Genomic DNA, 18,562 nt, shown 5'->3' on the forward strand with positions numbered 1-18,562 from the left:
CTGGATTATGGCCTCGAGAGATGGAGGGAAATTATAGCCCCAAGCCTCACATCTTATTTCCCCATCTCTTCCCCCAACTGTTTACATAACCTGCTGCCAAGTAGCAGCCTGGACGGAGTGGAACCTCTTGTCTCCCTTGATTCCACTCTTCCCTGGGTAATGGAGAGTAGGGGCCTCCCTCGTTCCTTGGAGAAGAAATCTTCAATGCTGGTCGCAGCCAGTGGGTGAGGATGGAACTGGCTTCTGATTGCACCACTTGGATTGACCACCAGGAGGCGGTGTCGCACCACTCTCTATTTCCTGCCCCATGGACAGTTATTTATGTCTCTGTATTTAAATAAAACAAACCCCAGTCGGCTCCCAACGGGCGCTTGGGCCTTCCCCGTATAACTCCTTCATGGAGATATTTATAAGAAATGCATTTTATTTTAACCACATTGTCTATGCGGGTGTTTGGTAGAGAAAGCAGCCCTAAATAATATAGCACTGGGGACTCGTGGAGGCCACATCTGGACATAAATCTCCCACAATGGGACATTGCAGTGTGGCCACGCTGCTTCTCTGAGATGCCACCAGGTGGGGGCAGCATGCAGAGCTGCGTGCACATGTGACAGCGTGGGACGGGGGCGGGAACACAGGCTAACCTGTGGGGCTGAGCTGACCCTCCCGCAGGAGGCGTCTCACACGGGGCCATGGAGGTGCCGCGCCCCCACGAGGCCCGTTCTCCAGAGAGGGTCTGGGCCACAGCCCTGTCCTAGGAAGTCACTGTGTTTGCTCTGGGGCTGCCTGTGTCGTGAGGGTTTGGCCAATAACACTGGCACCTGGTGAGAAAGCAGGTGAGATGGGGCTGCGTGTCCAGGACTCGGCAGGGAGTGAGGACACACGTCTTCCCTGGGGAAGGCTCCTCAGGGGACAGAGCCATGTCCCTTCTCCCGTGAGAACAGGAAGGACTCAGCCAGGGGCGAAGTGGGGGTCTGGCAAAATCTGGCCCCCAGCTCGGCTTTGGCCTCTGTGTCATTGGCTCCCTGCCCACTTCCCCCTCCTCGCTCCTCCTCAGATGAGGGGAGGGACATGCCAACCTCCAGTGTCCCAGCAGTGCACCCGGGACGTGGTCAAGAACGCAGTCACATAGCCCGGGGCCCCTCACGCTGTACCGTCACACAAACCCCCTGGGGTCTGGTTACAGTGCAGACGCTAATTCAGGAGGGCTGCCCCGGGGCCCGGGCTTCTGCATTTCTAACAAGCTCCCAGGTGTCTGGTGCTGCTGCTCTGAGGACTGCGCCCTGAGCCCCACCCTGGTTCCCGAGGCCCTAGGTTCTTGATGGAGGGGGCAGGATGTGTGAGCATCCTGTGGGCCCAGAGCCTGGCCCCCTGCACTGGCCCTGCGCTGGCAGAACCCCACACACTGAACCACTTTCCCCACCACACCCCACCACTAAGGCCGGGGGCCGCCAGTGGAACCCCGCAAACAGGCCTCTCTTCCGGGTCAGCTTCTCCTGAGCCCACTGTCATCTCCTCCGCTGGGACACACGGATCTGAGGAGCTGGCCCTGCCATCTGGCCTCCTGGCCCTGCCTCGGCCCCCACGGGTTCAGGCCCATCCCTTGGCCCGTCTCGGGAGCATGGGGCTGTTTCCCGGGTTCCCCTCTGTTCCCAAGCTTCCTGCGTCACAGATTCCTGCCCAAGAGGCCTGAGCCTGGTCTGCCTTCTCCCGCACCCTTGTGGAGTTTTGGGGGACCCACTGGGAGCAGGTGTGGATGTCAGGACCCCCCCATCAAAATGGGACCTCTTAGCCAGGACCTCCCCAATTCCAGAGACTCCAAGATGTCTCCAAAAACATTAAAAGAGCCACAATCATCCTGCACACGGGAGCCGACAAGCATTTTTCTCTCTTTCCCTGAAGGACACCGGGAAGGGGAGAGCCCCTGCTGGGAAGGTCCTGACAGTTGGTGGAAACCAGCGGGGTGTCCTCAGGGCAGCTTTCCTGGAGGGGGGAAGGGAGGGTGCAGGTGCGGGAGAGGCGGAAGGTGGGAGAACGGGGAGAGGCCAAGGACACCACCTCCCCCGTGGAGGGCACAGCTGGTGGCCTGGGACTGAGGTGGAGCTGAGTGGGGTGGGAATGTCCTTGAGGGGCAGATGGGGTGTAGGCTTGGGCTGGGTGCTTGGGAAGGCCCAGGACCTCCCTTTCTGCCGAGGGGACTGACCACAGGGCTTCAGCCTGCACGGACCACCCCTCTCCTCAGATGGTAGGACTTGGGCAGCTGGAGCCCCAGGTCCCGCCCGACCAAGGAAGGCAGTCCCAGCCAGCTGCCCTCGCCACTCCAGGCTGGCTGCAGCCTCAGCAGGGCCAGACAAGGACGTGGTCTCCCCAGCAGAGATCCTCGGCAGGCTGGGAAGGGCTGGGAAGGGCTGGGGCAGGGACAGGGAAGGTGGAGGTGATGAGCAGTCCAGACAGCAACATGCCCCAGCCCCGTCCCCAGGGCAGGGATCCCGCCTACGTCCGCACATGGGTCAGGTGGATGTCACCCGCCACCTCCAGGTTGTTGATGGCGGGCAGGTCCCTCAGGCGGTGGTGGTATTCACACAGGTGCCCACCATTCACAGCCACCCTTAGGCAGTGGCCTTCACACTGGATCCACACCTGGACGGAGAGGCCACGTCATTTGCACTCCACTTGGAAAGTCCTCAACCCTAAATGCAGGCTCGTGTCTCCCTCCCTCCTTCCTGCCTTCCTCAAACCCACACCTGCCCTCTAGCCACTCTGAAGGACTCATTCTTCACTCAACACTCCGAGTGCTCTCCTGCCTGTACTTTTGCATATTCTGTTCCCAACGCCCAGAATACCCTTCCTCCTCTGCTCCCCACTCTGCACACCTCGCCCACAGGGATAACTCTAACCACCCTACAGGATTCTCCCCCCTCCCTCCAGGAAGGCGAGCCTTCCCTCCCTTCCCCATCTCCTGACGCCCTCCTAGTCGAGTCAGGTGCCCCCTCAGGCCATGGCCCCCACCCCCATCCTCATTCTCCAGCTGGACCCTGAGCCTCCAGGGGCAGGAATGCTGGCTTCTGCCATCCACGTCCCTAGCACCCGGCACACAGGAGCGCTCCGCGCCTGCACTCCTGCAGCAGCAGCCTCCTAACTTGTCTTTTCCACCCCAAACATTCTCCAGGAGGCCGTCAGAGCACATCTGTGAAAATGTCATCATCCCCATCACGCTAGCTGACCCTCGCACACTTACTGCACACCAGACCCTGTCCTCAGCATGTCACAAACACGATTTCATTTCATTCTCACATCTCTATGAGATGATGTTATTGTTAGCCCATTTTTGTATGAGGTAACTGAGGCATAGCGCAGTTAAGTCCCTTGCTCAAAGTCACACAGCTATCTATAAATCAAGGTATATGGCCCTCTGGTTTGAAACACACACCCACACACTGTATTAAAATCCAGGGCTGGCCCCGTGGCTTAGTGGTTAAGTGCGCGCACTCTGCTACTGGCGGCCCGGGTTCGGATCCCAGGCGCGCGCTGACGCACCGCTTCTCCAGCCATGCTGAGGCCACGTCCCGCATGCAGCAACTATAAGGATGTGCAACTATGACATACAATTGTCTACTGGGGCTTTGGGGGAAAAAAAAAAAAGAGGACGATTGGCAATAGATGTTAGCTCAGAGCCGGACTTCCTCAGCAAAAAGAGGAGGATTAGCATGGATGTTAGCTCAGGGCTGATCTTCCTCACAAAATAAATAAATAAATAAATAAATAAAACTTTTTAAAATAAATAAATAAAATCCAAACTCCTTTCCATGGCCCTCAAGACCCTACATCAGTCATTTTCAACCCTGGGTGAAGAGTATCAGGGTGTATTTAAAAATACGGAGGCCCAGGCTCACCCCATCATTGGCCAGCAGAGGGGCCAGGTACTGATTTTTCTTCAAGCTCCCCAGGTGATTAGACTGCGTAATCATGGCTGAAAACACCTGCTCTCTGTGAAGCTGAGCCTCCAGCGGCACCACCCACCCCTCTCTGTCCCCACTGTCTCCGGGAAAGCCCCTGGCCTCCAGCCACGCCCATGACTCTCTGCCTTTGCAATAACAGCTGCTCCCTCCGCTGCCCGCCTGAATGCACCCCGCAGACATTTTCGAGGCCTGCTCCTTCTACCACTGAGGTCTCAACAGCACAGTGGCCTCCTCAGAGGGCTGTCCCCATCTAAGGCAGCTCAGCCCCTGCCCCCGGGCTCATTCTGTCCCCTTATTCTGTGTTGCCTTCTGCAGAGAACCTGCTGTCATCTGCAAGGACCTGTCCAACATCTGTGTCCTTGAACTCTCCCACCTGAACCGTCAACTCTGAGGGGGCAGGACCTCATCTGTCTGCTTTGTGGCTGTCCCCCCGCTCCTGGGGCACTTCCTGCACAAAGTGGGCCCTGACAGAACAGCTGAGAAATGATTGCTGACTGAGTGAATGAGTGAGTGAGTGAGTGAGTGAGTGAATGAGGAATGACCCTCATTCTTGGGTTCCATCTGGCACTGATCGGCTGTGTGACCTCAGGCGAGTAACCTGCATTGTGAGTCTGTTTCCTCACCTATAAACAGCAGATCCCCTACCTGCCATATGTGGGAGGGAAATAGTAACATAATAACAACAATGGGTTGAACACTTTCTCTTCTTCTGGCCCCAGCACTCACCTAGAGGCTCAGAGCCCATCTCGTTCCAGGGGCCCCCAGCGCCCCCGCCCCCTGCTCCGTTGGCCCCGTGAGAGCCCCTCTGAGCGCAGCTTACCGAGAAGCTCTGGCCCCGGGTGAAGGGCATTTTTCCTGACAGGCTTCGCTCCTCAGACCCCCAAGAGCCGTTGACCTGCGTGTTGCGGACCACGGCATTCTCATCGAAACGGGGGTTCAGGTGGAAGGCGATGTCACTCCCAGAGCGCAGGTTGATGTGGAACCTGGGAGTGGGCAGCTCACATGGACTTCCTCTGCCCACTGAGCTCTGTGTCCCTAGCCCTCCCCAGCCTGCCCAGAGCCAGCGGGATGGCCAGAATGACCTTGGGCCGTCTCTCCTCCCGGAGAGCCCTGGCTTACCTCTGAGCACTGGGCAGGACGGTGCCAAACACAATGATGCTCTTGGAGGGGTACAGCCCACCAGGGATGCCGGTGAAGAAAGGCAGCGGCTGTGGGGAGGAGAGGGCCAGGTCAGCCCCAGCAGACAGAGCAGGCACCACTGCAGGGGGACCTTCGTGCCAATTTCTATAAATCTGGACTGTCAACTGAGTTTGACAACCGTGCCTGTGAGTAATATATTTTCAAGAAAGAACTCCATGATATCTTTACTTGGTTCAGTAAACGTCACATGAAAACTTCCCAGCGTCCCTCAAATGAATGGGCTTAAACTGTCATGAAAAGACCTGTGGCCTGACACGACAGGACAGTGGGCTGAAAGGGGAGGCCGCATATATGCTCATGGGGAAGGGACAGTTTTAAAGGTGAAGCTCCTGTCAATAGTCTCCTCGTTTACTCGGGTGTTTGAGGAACTTCAGCCACTGGAGGATGCCTCACTGTTGTCACTGCCCCTCGCCTCCCGCCCTGCCCACCGCAAACCACACCCCTGCCCTCCCTGGAGCACACTCACGTAGGCTGGGTTGGGATATGCCGGAGGTGGGACTGCAGGATTCTGTGGAAAAGAGACCAGGAAATTCAGTGTGGGAGTGACACACACATGGGCCCCACACATTCCAGAGGGGATGCTCCGCTGTGACACTGAGGTCGTGAGGCTTCAGCCCTTGGATTCTCCATCACCTTCCTTCTCTCGTCAGCCAGGGTCAGACTTCTTGCCATGTTCCCAGACCCCATCACAGCCTCCTTCCCCTCAACCTCTGCACAGGCAGCCCCACCCACTCCAGGCCTCCCGTCTGCTCAGCACTGGCAGGAGGAGGAGCAGCAGCTCACTCCTGTGAGCAGCAGTGACACCCTTGGGCTCTTCCTCAGGATCCAGGGCCTCCTCCCCAGATGCTGGACCACGGCACTCCCCTCCTAGTGACAGAAGGACCCGTTTTCCTGCTGGTCCCTAGGGGACCTGCCTCTGGGGCCGCTGGCTGAGTCCAGCCTTCTCCAGGTTCTCTGCTGTCCCAAGGAGAGTTTCATTCCACGTCTCCTGAGCAGAGTGCCCACCCCAGTGTCTCCATCCCCTTGCTAAACTGTTTTCTCCTCCACTCTCAGACCAGAAATCAGTCCTTGGTGAAGGGTCTCGCGGTGGCACTGTGACCTGACCAGAGCTTCCAGACTTACCGGGCACATATGTTGAGGGGCGCTCAACACGGTGTGGTTGACTCTTTCCTTCTGGAGGAAAGAAACCTGCATTGTAACCAGCCCTCACGAACGTGAAGACCACCAACTGCCAGCAGAGGGCAGCACATAACACAGTCCTTTGAAGTGAGTTAATCGAGCGGCTAACAGCCCTTGGCCCCGAGCAGCCCCCCAAAATTGGAGGATAGGCGTGCTTCTCTCAAGGGGACGAGGCAGGGGCAAAGGTTTCCTCTGAGAAGAAACATGGCTGCACTCTGGGCTCTGGCCCATCTTCTCAGGGAGCGTCTTCAGCACAGCCTCACTTGGCAGGAGGCATTGAATGTGGGGCCTCGCTCTTCTGGGGCCGCCCACAGACGGCGGAGGACTGAGCCCACAAGTGCGATTCAGGGAGTTTCCCAACTCACCAGGGCCACCCCCCACCCCCACAGCACCACAGCCAGGCCGAGGGTCAGGGGTCTCACCACCCTCCATATGGGAGAGGCCCGATGCCTGGCCCTGCCTCCTCCCTTCAACCCACAGGAAGATGCAAAATGAAGAGGTTCCCAAGAGAGCAAGGGACTTAAAATGGGAGCTGAGCTGGCGGCCTGATCCTTGGAGACGGAAGGGATGAGAAAGTCAAAATGGCAGTGGACGTCGGTGCCACACGAGGGTGAGACCACGGCAGAAACTGTGGTCAGAAATGCCTCCCCTGACTCCCCCTCGCCTCCGGTCCTGTCCCCTCTAACCTTCCTGAGCCCGAGGCGCCCAGATGTCCCCGTCCTCCCAGGTGCTCCCTGGTTAGGAGGGGGCGGGGCCGGGATGGAGGAGGGGACATGCGCATTGGCTCCTCCAGAGGGAGAGGAGGACGAGTCAGAGGTGGACCCGCCCGCTTCCCTTAGCTCCCACGGCTCAGGGCCGCGTTTCACCCTGAAGGTGAAGACTAGCATCTACTGAGCGCTTATCGCGTGCCGGGCTCGGCCTTCAGTGCTTCACGAGGGAGGCGATCCCGGCTCCTGTTTCCCTAGGGAGGCAGCCAGGCTCCGAAGGGCTAAGCAACGTGCCCAAGCTCGCCCAGGTAGCAGGGGACAAATGTAACATGGTGCCCAGTCTGTCTGGTTGTGTCCCCCGCACCCTGTCCTGCCCAGGCCTGGGCCCAAGTCGGGCTGCCCTGCAGGGCTCCCTGGAGCTCCACAGTCCTGCAGTCAGCGGAGCAGGAGGCCGGTGCCCGAGCAGGACAGTGATGGGCCCCAGGAAGGCTGGGTGGAGAGACATCCCTTCCCACCCACCCACTGCTCTGGAGCCAAAGAGGGGGCCAGGTCCTGCTCCCCTTCCTGTTCTGGACTCTGTCCTCACCAACAGACTGATCTTCCTACCCTGATTGGTTTCTTCTTCTACTGGCTGTGCAAACCACACTCGGCATTTACTTACCCGGTCCCTCCTGCTCACCCGGCACTGTGCAGAGTGCTGGGGACACACAACTGAACAAGCCACAGTCCTAGCCTGCAAGGCTCATGGGCATGGGGAAGGAGTGGGTGGAGTGATGGGGACAGACAGGTAAGGAGAGTTACATGGGGACGTCATGACTGGCACGGCACAGACATGTACAAAGTCCATGGGGACATAGGGTGGGGGTGCATCCAGTTATCTGCCAGGCAGGGAAGATGCTCCCAAGGAGGGACATTTAAGCAGAGCATTGAAGGGCCATTAGGGGTTGGCTGCAGGTGAGGTGGCAAAGGGTGCCTTCAGCACCAAGACAGCATGTGCAAAAGCCTGGTGGCCCCAGAGAGCCTCGAGTGAGCAGTGGAGGCTGGGTGAGCTTCATGGGGGACGGCTGAGGCCAGAAGATGGGCTTGGGCAATGCTGGGGAGGATGCCACACGTCCTGCTGGGGGATTGGCTTTCTTTAGAAGGACTTGGGGCCTTTAGGATTTTTAAGCAGGGAGAGGATGTGAGCAGATTGGCTTATAGGAAGGTCACTGCCGCAGTGGGTGGGTGAGAGGGGAGTGGGGAACTGGACCAGGGTCCTCGTGCTGAGGGGTCATGTGGCCTGGACCAAGGCAGTGGCTTCGGAAGGGGGAGGTGGTGGTGCTCTGGAGAGAGATGAAGAGAGGGAGGGAAGAACCAAGGACGACTGTGGGGTCCCCACTCTGGGGGCCTGGTGGAGGGAGACAGGGAACTGTTGGTGGGGCCTGTAGGCCCCGGCTGGCCTGCTGGCTGGAACCAGCCTCTCGGACCCTCTGTCCTTCCTGCTAACAGCTCCGCTTCCTGGACTCTCCATGTTTAACTCACTTGTGGTTTGCGCCCCTTGGGCTTGTGCGGGAAGCGGGCAGCCTGGGAGAAGTGCATCGTGGAGAAGGCGGGCTGGACAGGGGCTGCGCGAGTGTTCTGTTAAAACAAAAGGCACCAGGGGGCGAAGAGAAGCATTAATGAAGCCAAGGAGGAGCGGAAAGGCAGGGCCTGGGGCAAGAGGGAGAGAGCCAGGCAGACAGGGGGCGGGAGGGTGTTCAGGACCTCGTGGAGGGGCAGCAGGGACAATTAGGCTCCAGTGGGTGACAGCAGGATGGTGCTGTCTCTCTCTCTCGGCACAGCTTTTTCTGTCTCTCTCCCTCCCTCTCTCTCTCTCCCTCCCTCCCTCCCTCTCTCTCTCTCTCCCCCACCCCTGTAGGGGAGACAGTTGGATAGGGAGGAATATGAGAGATGAGGACCTAAGAGAGAGGAGCTCATATTTGCTGAGGGCCTCTGTGTGTTGTCCCCATCTCAGGAGCACACGAAATACAGAAAGTGGTAACAACAGCTCCAGTCAGCCTCCTGTGCCCTGAGGGAATGTGGGCCCAGCATACTCCAATCTTCCCAGTCTTCACAAAACACCAGAAATCCAGATTTCCATGTGTAGTTTCCTGACATTCTTTTTAATTCTGGTTAAAATACACATAAAATGTACCATCTTAACCTTTTTTTTTTTTTTTTGGTGAGGAAGATTAGCCCTGAGCTAACATCTGTTGCCAATCCTCATCTTTTTGCTGAGGAAGATTGGCCCTGGACTAACATCCATGCCCATCTTCCTCTACTATATACGTGGGAGCCCTGCCACAGCATGGCTTGATAAGTAGTGTGTAGGTCCGCACCTGGGATCCGAACCTGTGAACCCTGGGCCAACGAAGCAGAGCACACGAACTTGACCACTATGCCACTGGGCTGGCCCCATCATAACAGTTTTTGAGTTTATAGTTCAGTGGCTCTAGTACATTCACATCGTTGTGTAAACATCACCACCATCCAGCTCGAGAACTTTCTCATCTTATAAACTTTGCCTGACGTTTTAGATGTTGGCAACATGCTCAAAAATTTTAAAACACAGAGATGGTCAAGTAGACCCTGGTGTGTGCACATGCGGGCCATTTTATAACCTCTGACATACATCACCTCGTGAGATCACACAGTAACCCTTGGGGCAGCAGCGACTATGCCCCTTCCACAGATGAGCAAACTGAGGCTGGGAGAGAGGAAGCCGCTTGTCTAAGATCCCACAGCCAATGAGAAGGGCAGAACTGGGAATCTGAGCTGGATTCAGTTTGATTCCCAGGCCTGGGTTCTTTCTGGAACCACACGGCCTCCTAACCAGGGGGGAAATAGAGAGTGACACAGACGAGTGGCCTAGGAGTCTGGGAGACGGGGGCAAGTGTTCCAGAAGAGACGGCAACACCAGAAGGATGGGACACAGGAGCTGGAGGTGAGTCCCCAGAGTCACCTGGGTTTGGGCTCACCCAACAGAGCCAGGGCACAGCTAGACTGGGCCCTGCCCCCGCCCCTGGGACAGGTGCCAGGTGGACCATCTGACCTGGAAGCTGATGGAGGACAGCTGCACAATGCCGGTGACAGAGAGGGTGTCCACGCGGTGGAAGGGCACACGGTGTGAGTACTGCACAAAGAGGCTCCCGTTCACTGTCACCTGCCAAGACGAGCACACATTCCAGGAGAGGGGTCCCAGGCCAGGGCTGGGGCGCACCTGAGCCTCTGGGACCCGGGCTTCTAGAAATTAAGACTTGCATCTGGTTTTCACACCCATCCCTGTGGGTCGGGGCACCAGCCTTCAGAGCTGTGCCAGGTACAGGAACATGCGTGGGATCCAGAGGGTATCCGCACTCAGTCTCTGCCACGCTCTAGTTGTTGGCTTTTTGTTCTCACGGTTGTTCATTTATGGCAGTAGGTTTGTCTGTCTGATCATGGCTCACCTGGGGTGTTATTTAAATATGCCTCACAATGTTCATAGGGAACAGAGGAGAGACGACCTCGGGTGGAATGTGGAGGGAATGGGAACATCCGCCTTCACTCAGGGAAGCGCAGACACAGATATACTCACCCAGACCTGTTTTCCAAAGCCCAGAGACACCGCTCTGCTCACAGAAGCAATTTGCAACACCTTGCAAAACTAAGTTATTAATAGAACCTGGATAAAGGCTTCAACAATGTTGCCAATAAAGAAGTGATCTCAGAGAACTGAATGGATCAATGGCTACAGCTCAGGAACGGAATTAACTTGGACTTAAAGACCCAGGAAGCCAAAATACACCATGGAGACTTATCTAGTTCTTATTCCCTGAGTGAAAGAAGCAGCAGGTGCCCCTGTGGGTGCAGGTGAAGGTGTAAGGAGACTGCAGCCATCAGTAACACCCTGACAAGGAAGTGGTCCTATTATCTGTCTAGTGGTGTTGCTCAGCAAGATGTCAATGCGTGTGATTATTTTAAGGCTATTCAGCACCTGTTAGGGCTGAGGCGACAGGCAGTGGGAGGGAGGGGATGAGAGCTCCTGCTCACCTGGAAATGGGAGCTCTGCACCAGGACGCTGAGCTCAAAGGGACTACCCCTCTGTAAGGGCAGTGGCGTCTTCCTCTCCTCTGGCCCCCAGCGTCCGTTCTGCTTCGTGTTGCAGACCAAATACCCGCCTCTTTCAAACCGAGGGTTGAAGTGGAAGGCAATGTCATTGTCACTGGGGCCAGTCTGAAAGTTCACAGCAAACCTAGGCGAGGGAAATCAGATAGTCACCTGTAGCCTGGCTCATGCCAATGGCAGGACCGAGAGGGCCTCGCCTTTGACTGGCATCTGTCAGGGAAGTTACACACAACCCGCGATCCTCAGTCTGTTGCCATCCTGTCTGTTCCCCTAATTAGCACTTAGTGTGTTTTTGTGCAATTATTGCATTTTGTCTTTACAGTGTAATTTTCTAAAAATAAGTAGAAATTGGGTAAAGAAAAATGTTGATGCTAGCGACAAGAAGTATAGATCTTGGAAACTAATTACAAATTAGTGTCAAAGGTGAAAGTTGGGAAACGTGCCTAGAAGAGCCTTCAGCACCCAGTGGACACTCATTGGAGGCTGGCGCACGTCTGCTCAATTGGGAAAGAAGAGAACAAGTTTAAAGAACATGTGAAATTGACAGGACTATACCTACATAGACAAGGCCTAAAAGGGAGGCGTAATCAAGAAATAAATAAAATTAAAAGGGAGGCATAGAATAAATACTAGCTCTCCAGGTGTGAGAACTTTCATCAAATTACATTTGATGGCAAGTTGAAACATCTCAACATTATCCGAATGAGGGTTCCAAAGTAGGTGAGGGCAGTTCCAGGAAGTAAAGGAATTGATATTTTTGCACCTCTGAATCATCAGGTGCAAAGTTCAACCCTGTAAATAATCATCTGTCTCCGGGCTTGCCTGCTTCTCTCCTAGACTGCGAGCTCCCGTCATCCCTATGTCTACCAGGGGTCTGTGTTAATGGGGCCCACACCCTATTGGCAGAGGGCAGTGGTGCCATTCAGCATTGGCAGGGGCCGGGCCCTGCCATCTCATCTGGCATCTCCAGGTGCAGGCAGCTCCGAGGGTGTAGGGTGAACCAACCTGAGCGGACAGGTGCCAATCTTTGCTAAGGGGCGAGGCTGCAGAGAAACCACAGTTCCAAGTACCTGGTTCCACTGGAGGCTAAAACGGCCCCATTGACAGTGATCTGAAGTCCCTCCTGGAGACTCCCTTGGATGATCCCAGAGAAGGGGACGACCTGCAGAGAGAAGACAGATTCTGAAGCCTCCAGAAGGAAAGGCTTGCTGACACTTTCATTTTTGATTTCTGACTTCCAGAACTGAGAGAACAAATTTGAGTTGTTTTAAGCCTGGCCAGCCAAAGCTGCCGTGGAGTTTGGACCTGTGTGCGCGTGTGTGTATGTGTGTGTGAGTGAGGGATCTTAGCAGGAAACAGCAGCACTGGCTTTTGCTCCCTGTGGAGCAGGAGGATGGGTTTTTGCACTGGTTTTATGGCCCCACAGGCCTGGGCTCGCTTCTAGTTCCCTGTGTGAGCAGCTCGGCTGTTGGGCAAATCACTCTGCACCCCAGGTCCCTCCGTGGAGCAGCGACACAACAGCACCAGCCTGGCAGAGTTCGCGAGAGGACTAGATAAGAGGCCACATGGAAAGCCCCGGGCTCACCGGCCCTGACAGTGGCGGCTGTTTGCATCTGGAAGAATTAGTCTCTGTGCTGGGTCAGAATTGCTCTCTGCTTCTGGCCGGGCCTGGAGCCTGAAAACTTTTTCCTTCCCTTCCTATCCAGAAGTCCAGACAGCACAGCCAGGCCCTACAGGCCACAGGGTGGGCAGCCTCCTTCTGGAGGCCCCGTGTCACCAGAGTGTAACCAGCCCTGCTGGCAGAGGGAGCTCACCTGCAGGAGGCAGTGCGAGGCTTTTCGCCAGAGGGCGCTGCTGCCCCAGAGGTTCCGAGTCCCTTCTGGTGGCCGACCTTCCTGTCTGTGTTATCTCGTTATCCTCACAACAACCCAGGTCATGATTAGTGCCACCTCTACAGATGAGGAAACTGAGGCACAGAAAGGTTTGGGAACTTGCCCAAAGCCACACAGCAGGTGAGTGTCAGAGTGGGGTTTGAACCCCAGCACCCACGCTTGTAACCACCACACAGGCTTCTTCTCACGATGAAGCACAGAACACCCTCGCTCCTGGCTCACCAAGTGCTTCCCGGACCAAACAGCGGGTCCTGTGCTGCCTGTGGTCGCAGCTTCCGTCCTGGCCCTCTGAGGGGGCTGGGACTGAGCAGAACAGCTGGGCCCATGACCTCCCGCCGCACTTTGGAGGCAGCAGCCTGGTTCCTACCGCTGGAGGTCAGGGGGTCACCAGGGGCTCCGGGCGCCTGTGGGGACTGCACCCATCCTCTTTCTCGTCCCGACTCCAAGGCCCTGTTTTAACTCTCTGCTGCCCGTAGGAGGGTTGTCCCTCTGAGTGGAACAATCTGGCCTTGGAATCCATGGACTGGAAAGTAAAAACCAGTCCCCAGAATACTAAAGTGGCAGGGCCTGGACGGAGCCCCGGGCTCCCCCACCTGACGGAGACAGTGCCCAGGGTGACACGTTCTGTCCCGGAGGCCCTTGCCGCCTGCCTGCCTTCCCCATTATCGCTCTCTCTGTGGGCGCCCCCCTCCTCTGGGGTAAATCAAGGCACCGTCCTTCTCGGCCTCTTACCATCGGGGACATAGGCCTGTGACCTCAGCCTCTCTGAGCCGAGTTTTCCCCTGTGTGACGGGGGGATGATGAGCCTCATGGGGGTGAAACGAGACCAGCTGCAGACAGGGCCTCCACACATGTGGCAAAATGGTGCCAAAGGCAGCCCTTTGTGTCCCCCACTGAGGGACAGCCCCTGTCGTCCCTCACTCCTGAGATGGGCCCCCTGCAGACACCCTGTCCCGCCCTGCCTTGTTAACTTGCCCTCAGGGAGCAGACCCTCCTCGGGAGGCCTGCCCTGCTGCACCCAGATTCCTAACAATACTAAACTCTTCCAAAGCCCCCATAGGTGCCAGGCATGTTCCGCCACTCTAGAAATTCTGCTGTCCCATCGTGCACTCCTGCCCTTCTTGTGTTCTCTTTAGGATGCCCCCTCCCCTACCCACTGTCACCCAAGAGCTGTTTCCTCAGAGACCCAGAGCTGCTTCCGCCAGGCCAGACCGCCCCATGCCAACAGCCCCGGGACTCACCGGGTTCAGGTAGGGAGGCTGGGGACAGATGAAGGCCATCTCTCCACCACCTCTGTGGCCACTGCTGCTTTTCACACCAGCCCGGCAGCAGTCTGCACTGGAGAGGACTTCACAAGGAAACCGAAACCTATGCAAGTTGGCCGTCATTCAACAGGGAGGAGCCAGGAGCAGGAGGAAGTGGATCTGGAGAAAGAGAGAGGATGGAGTCCTGGGGAAGGAGGGATGAGGGTGAGAACCAGAGAGAGGGAAGTGGACACTCCCCACCCCAGTGACCCTCCCCTCCTCTCTCCTCCTGTGCTCCACCCCTGAGACCAAATCAAATTTGGTTCCTAGAGGTTCAAAGAGCCTGACCACACTGACATGACAGTGAGTTTCTAGACGATACCGCCCATTGTATGTAACTGTCTCCTGAGCATGCTCTGTCCGTGTCCAGAAAACAGTGGGGCTACATGACAGGGCCTGTGTGGCTGCACATGCCTGTGCCCAGGGTGGTGGTGGTGGTGGGAAGGCCTCGTTATACCCATTTTACACACAGAGAAACTGAGGCTTGGAGAGTCTAAGGGACATGCTCAAGGTCACACAGCTCACTAGTGGCAGCCTGAGCTGTATGAGGACACCTACGTTCTCTAAAAGGTATTTCTCCCCTTTAAAATTCTATTCATCGTGTAAAAACATCATCACATGGAAAGAAATGTTTTTCAAGAGAGTATGTCATAAAGGACATTGCTGTCCCGGAGTGCAGTGGTGTCCTGAAGCTCCCGAGCCCCTCTGTCTCCTTCTGCTCTTCTCCTCTCTCCCTTTCTCTGGGCTTCAGAAGGGAGACAGCAGAAGTCTTGGACATAGAGAACGTTCCAGGTGACATGGGGTGGGGAGGACATAATAAATAAACTGTCCTTTCCTGGCTTTAGCACCCAGTTAAGGGACGTGATGGACTGAAGGAGACGAGCAGGATAGGCGGGGTGGGGGGAGTGGGGAGGAGGGGAGCCGTGAAGTCCAGCAGGTCCCTGCAGTGTGCCCGGGAGAGGCCCAGCGGTCAGCCGAGCACGAGCCGTTCAGCGTCCTGCAGGCACCAGTGGGTAGAAGGCGCCCAGGGCCGCACGTCTGTCTGCACCCCCTTCCTTCTTGCACCTTGCTCGATGCAGCTGCATTTGCAAAGACTGACTTCTTTGAGACGCTCCCATAGACAGGCCCCATGTCCCCCTGCCCTCCCTCCATCCCCACTATATTCCCGGATCCACCAGAGTTTGACCAGATTGAAGGGGCCGACAGCACAGTTGGAGCAGAAAGGAGGGAAAGGAAGGGAGATTCTTGGCCATCCTCGCCGACACCAGGGACACCAGGGACATCGGGGACAACGTCATCGTGATTGGGATGTGGAACAACTGGAACCCCATTCATTGCCAGGTTGGAGTGTAAAATAACATAACTTTGGAAACTTTTGATGGGTTCTAGTCAAGTCAAGTCTCCTGTCTCCTGGCTATTCTACCCCTAGCTATTTGCCCGAGAGAGGTAAAGACCCAACATATGTTCATACCAGCTTGACTCGCCACAGCCCCAAACTGGAAACAACACAAATGTTCCCCAACTGGAGAAAGGCAAAACAAACTGTAGTATTGATACGATGGAATAGCTGTCAGCAATCACAAGGAGCTGTGGATACAGGAAACAACATCAATGAACCTCACGGTAGAGCAGAAGAAGCCAGAGGGCAGCGAGCACAGCTGTGGTAACAGGTCAGAATAGCAATTTCCCTTGGAGGAGCCCGAGGAGTCTTCTGGGGCTGGAAGTGTTCTGAGCCTGATCTGGATGGCGGGCACGCAGCTGTTTACATAGATCAGACTCATCCAGCAAACTAGGATCCCTGCATTTTACTCTACGGATATAATATCTCAGTAAAGTCCTGTTTAGAAAATGAAAAGACTCCCAGAGCCCAGGGGGACACAGGGACGGCCAGAGTGCCAGCAACAAGCGCTATGTCGTTGCCATGTGCCTTGGAGGTGAGTCACATGAGTCCAGCCCAGAAAGAGAGCCCCAGGGCCCTCTGCTCCCGCCCTTCAGGGAGGGGCAACAGTCACGCCCAAAGGGCAGTGGGTTTTCTGACTAATTAAGACAGTATGGGGGCATCTTCAAGACACAGCCCCAGGGCACCGCTGACCTCGGCAGGCTGGCATCACTGTTTGGTCACCATGATCCATTCCCAAGGCCTAGCTCTGGGCTAAAGGAGGCGGGAGGCAGCCCTTGGGAAAGTTCCATCTCAGAGCTCTGTTATTTCAAGTCCCAGACACTTGTCTGAGGCTCTCTGTTCTCTGCACTATGGAGCAACGGATCTGTTCAAAATGTAAGTCCACCTCACCCCCATTAGGATGGCCACCATCAAAACCCAGAAGATGGCAAGTTGATGAGGATGTGGAGAAGGAGCCCTTGGGCACTGTTGGTGGGCGTGTAAAATGGTGCGGCTGCTGTGGGAAAGGTAGTGAAAGTGCCTGACACTAAGCTTTTGATTGCTGAGGCATCTGTTTCAAGACATTCATCTCGAGTGAACGTATCACCAGCTTATGACACAGCTACTTGTGAAACAACCAGAGGAGGAACTAGGCTGTCCCTCCCCATGAAGTTCTGTCTTCAGAAAGCACTGGGTGATCTAGATAAGTGACTGAGCGAGTGACCCCACTCTTCCCTTCCTGCACCCTAATTCCCACCCAGTGACCCCACCCTTAGGACTCCAACATCTGTGGATTTTGGTATCTGCGCAGGTCCTGGAACCAATCCCCCACAGATACTGAGGGATGACAGTAACTGATAGAACAACCTGACAGCAAATTACTAAAGAGATGGAGGTTTTAAACACTATCAACCCAACTTAATTGTCATTTACAGAACAGTACTCTCAACAACAGTAGGACATACCTTCTTCTCAAGTACACATCAAAATCAAATCAAAATCTCAGCAGACCTTTTTCTGGGGGTTCGGGGGGAATTAACAAGCTGATTCTAATATTCATATGAAAAGCCAGAAGATCTAGATGCGTCAAAACAATCTTAAAAAGGAACACAAAGATTATTTACATTATCTTAATTCCATGACTTACTCTAACGCTAGCCTAATCAGGAGAGTAAAGTATTGTTGTAAAGACAGACAATTAGGTCAGACAGAGTAGAAAGTCCTGAAATAGACCCACACTTGTTTGATCAATTGATTTTCAACAAAGGCACCAGAGCAATTCCATGTGGAAAGGAAATCCTTTTTAACAATTGGTGCTAGAGAAACTAGCTGTATATACAGAAAAATGTGAATCTTGATCTATACCTCACACCATACACAAAAAGTAATCTAGAAATGGATCATAGATGTAATTGTAAAACCTAAAACTGTAAAGCTTTTAGAAAGAAATATAGGAGGTTGTCTATAACCTCAGCATAGGTAAAGGCTTCCTGGACAGCGCTGAAAAACTCACAACCATAAAAGAAAAAAAAAGATAAAATAGATTTCATCAAAATTAAAAACTTCTGTTCATCCACCTGCTAAAATCACCACAATTATGAAGACAGACAACACTGAATGTTAGCAAGAGTATGGAGCAACTGGAACTTTCACTAACTGCTGGTGAGAGTGGTAAACCACACCACAATGGTAAGGCACATTGGAAGTTGTTCTGGTAGTTTCTCATAAAGTTAAACACACCTTCCTTACAGCCTAGAAATTCTACTCCTAGATATTTACCCAAAGTACATTAAAGCTGGCTATTAAAGGGCCCATGCACAAACTCACCCGTTTCAGAAAGCAACCTAAAATCACCAGAAAGAAAAGTGCTCAGTGCTTTGGTGAAAAGAGACTCACCTAATAGGCCCTGTGTGCCTCTCGGTGAGAGGTGAAACCTCTCCAGGGACTGGGACATTGGCAGTGGCCATTGTTGTGGCCTGGTGTGGGCGTGCTGACGCAGACGCCATTGGAGTTCTCCCTGAGGCCTTCTAGCCCAGGTCTGCCCCACCCGCTAGACCACCGATTTAATCCAGCTCTGCCAGGGCAGGCAGCCCATCCTAGATACTGGCCCCACTCAACAACAAGCCCTCAGGCAACTTGTGGGCCTGCATAGATTAGTGACTGGATTCTCTGCAGCCTGGCAACTGAGCTGACTTCAGTGGGGCAGGGCGTGCACAAGGAGTGGGTGGAGAGTGTGAGGCAGCAGTGGAGTGTGTGGGGCTCCCGCCGTGGAGAGACTGGGTCCGCTTCGGGTGGTCAGGGCGCGCACACGGAGCAGGAC

At 55.1% G+C, this 18,562-nt stretch overlaps 1 protein-coding gene across 4 annotated transcripts in view; it reads right to left on the minus strand.

Annotated features, from left to right (window-relative positions):
* LOC131417199 (galectin-9-like) overlaps positions 1–18,092 on the minus strand; it is a 30,241-nt gene extending 12,149 nt beyond the window's left edge. The window contains exons 1-11 of one of the 4 annotated variants that reach the window (XM_058560302.1): positions 17,208–18,087; positions 14,301–14,483; positions 12,238–12,329; positions 11,093–11,294; positions 10,116–10,226; positions 8,567–8,662; positions 6,282–6,329; positions 5,626–5,667; positions 5,079–5,167; positions 4,780–4,942; positions 98–2,640 (exon numbers count right to left, since the gene is read on the minus strand). In XM_058560302.1, the coding sequence (XP_058416285.1) occupies positions 2,494–2,640; positions 4,780–4,942; positions 5,079–5,167; positions 5,626–5,667; positions 6,282–6,329; positions 8,567–8,662; positions 10,116–10,226; positions 11,093–11,294; positions 12,238–12,329; positions 14,301–14,447 (1,137 nt within the window). In that variant the 5' untranslated portion in view covers positions 14,448–14,483; positions 17,208–18,087 and the 3' untranslated portion in view covers positions 98–2,493. Of the gene's footprint in view, positions 1–97; positions 2,641–4,779; positions 4,943–5,078; positions 5,168–5,625; positions 5,668–6,281; positions 6,388–8,566; positions 8,663–10,115; positions 10,227–11,092; positions 11,295–12,237; positions 12,330–14,300; positions 14,484–17,207 lie in introns of those variants that run through there. The other 3 variants (XM_058560301.1, XM_058560303.1, XM_058560304.1) reach the window with 3 other exon arrangements.
* Between the last annotated feature and the right edge of the window lie 470 nt (positions 18,093–18,562).

The sequence above is a fragment of the Diceros bicornis genome, chromosome 18, assembly GCF_020826845.1.
Source record: "Diceros bicornis minor isolate mBicDic1 chromosome 18, mDicBic1.mat.cur, whole genome shotgun sequence".
In the NCBI taxonomy this organism is placed as follows: domain Eukaryota; kingdom Metazoa; phylum Chordata; class Mammalia; order Perissodactyla; family Rhinocerotidae; genus Diceros; species Diceros bicornis.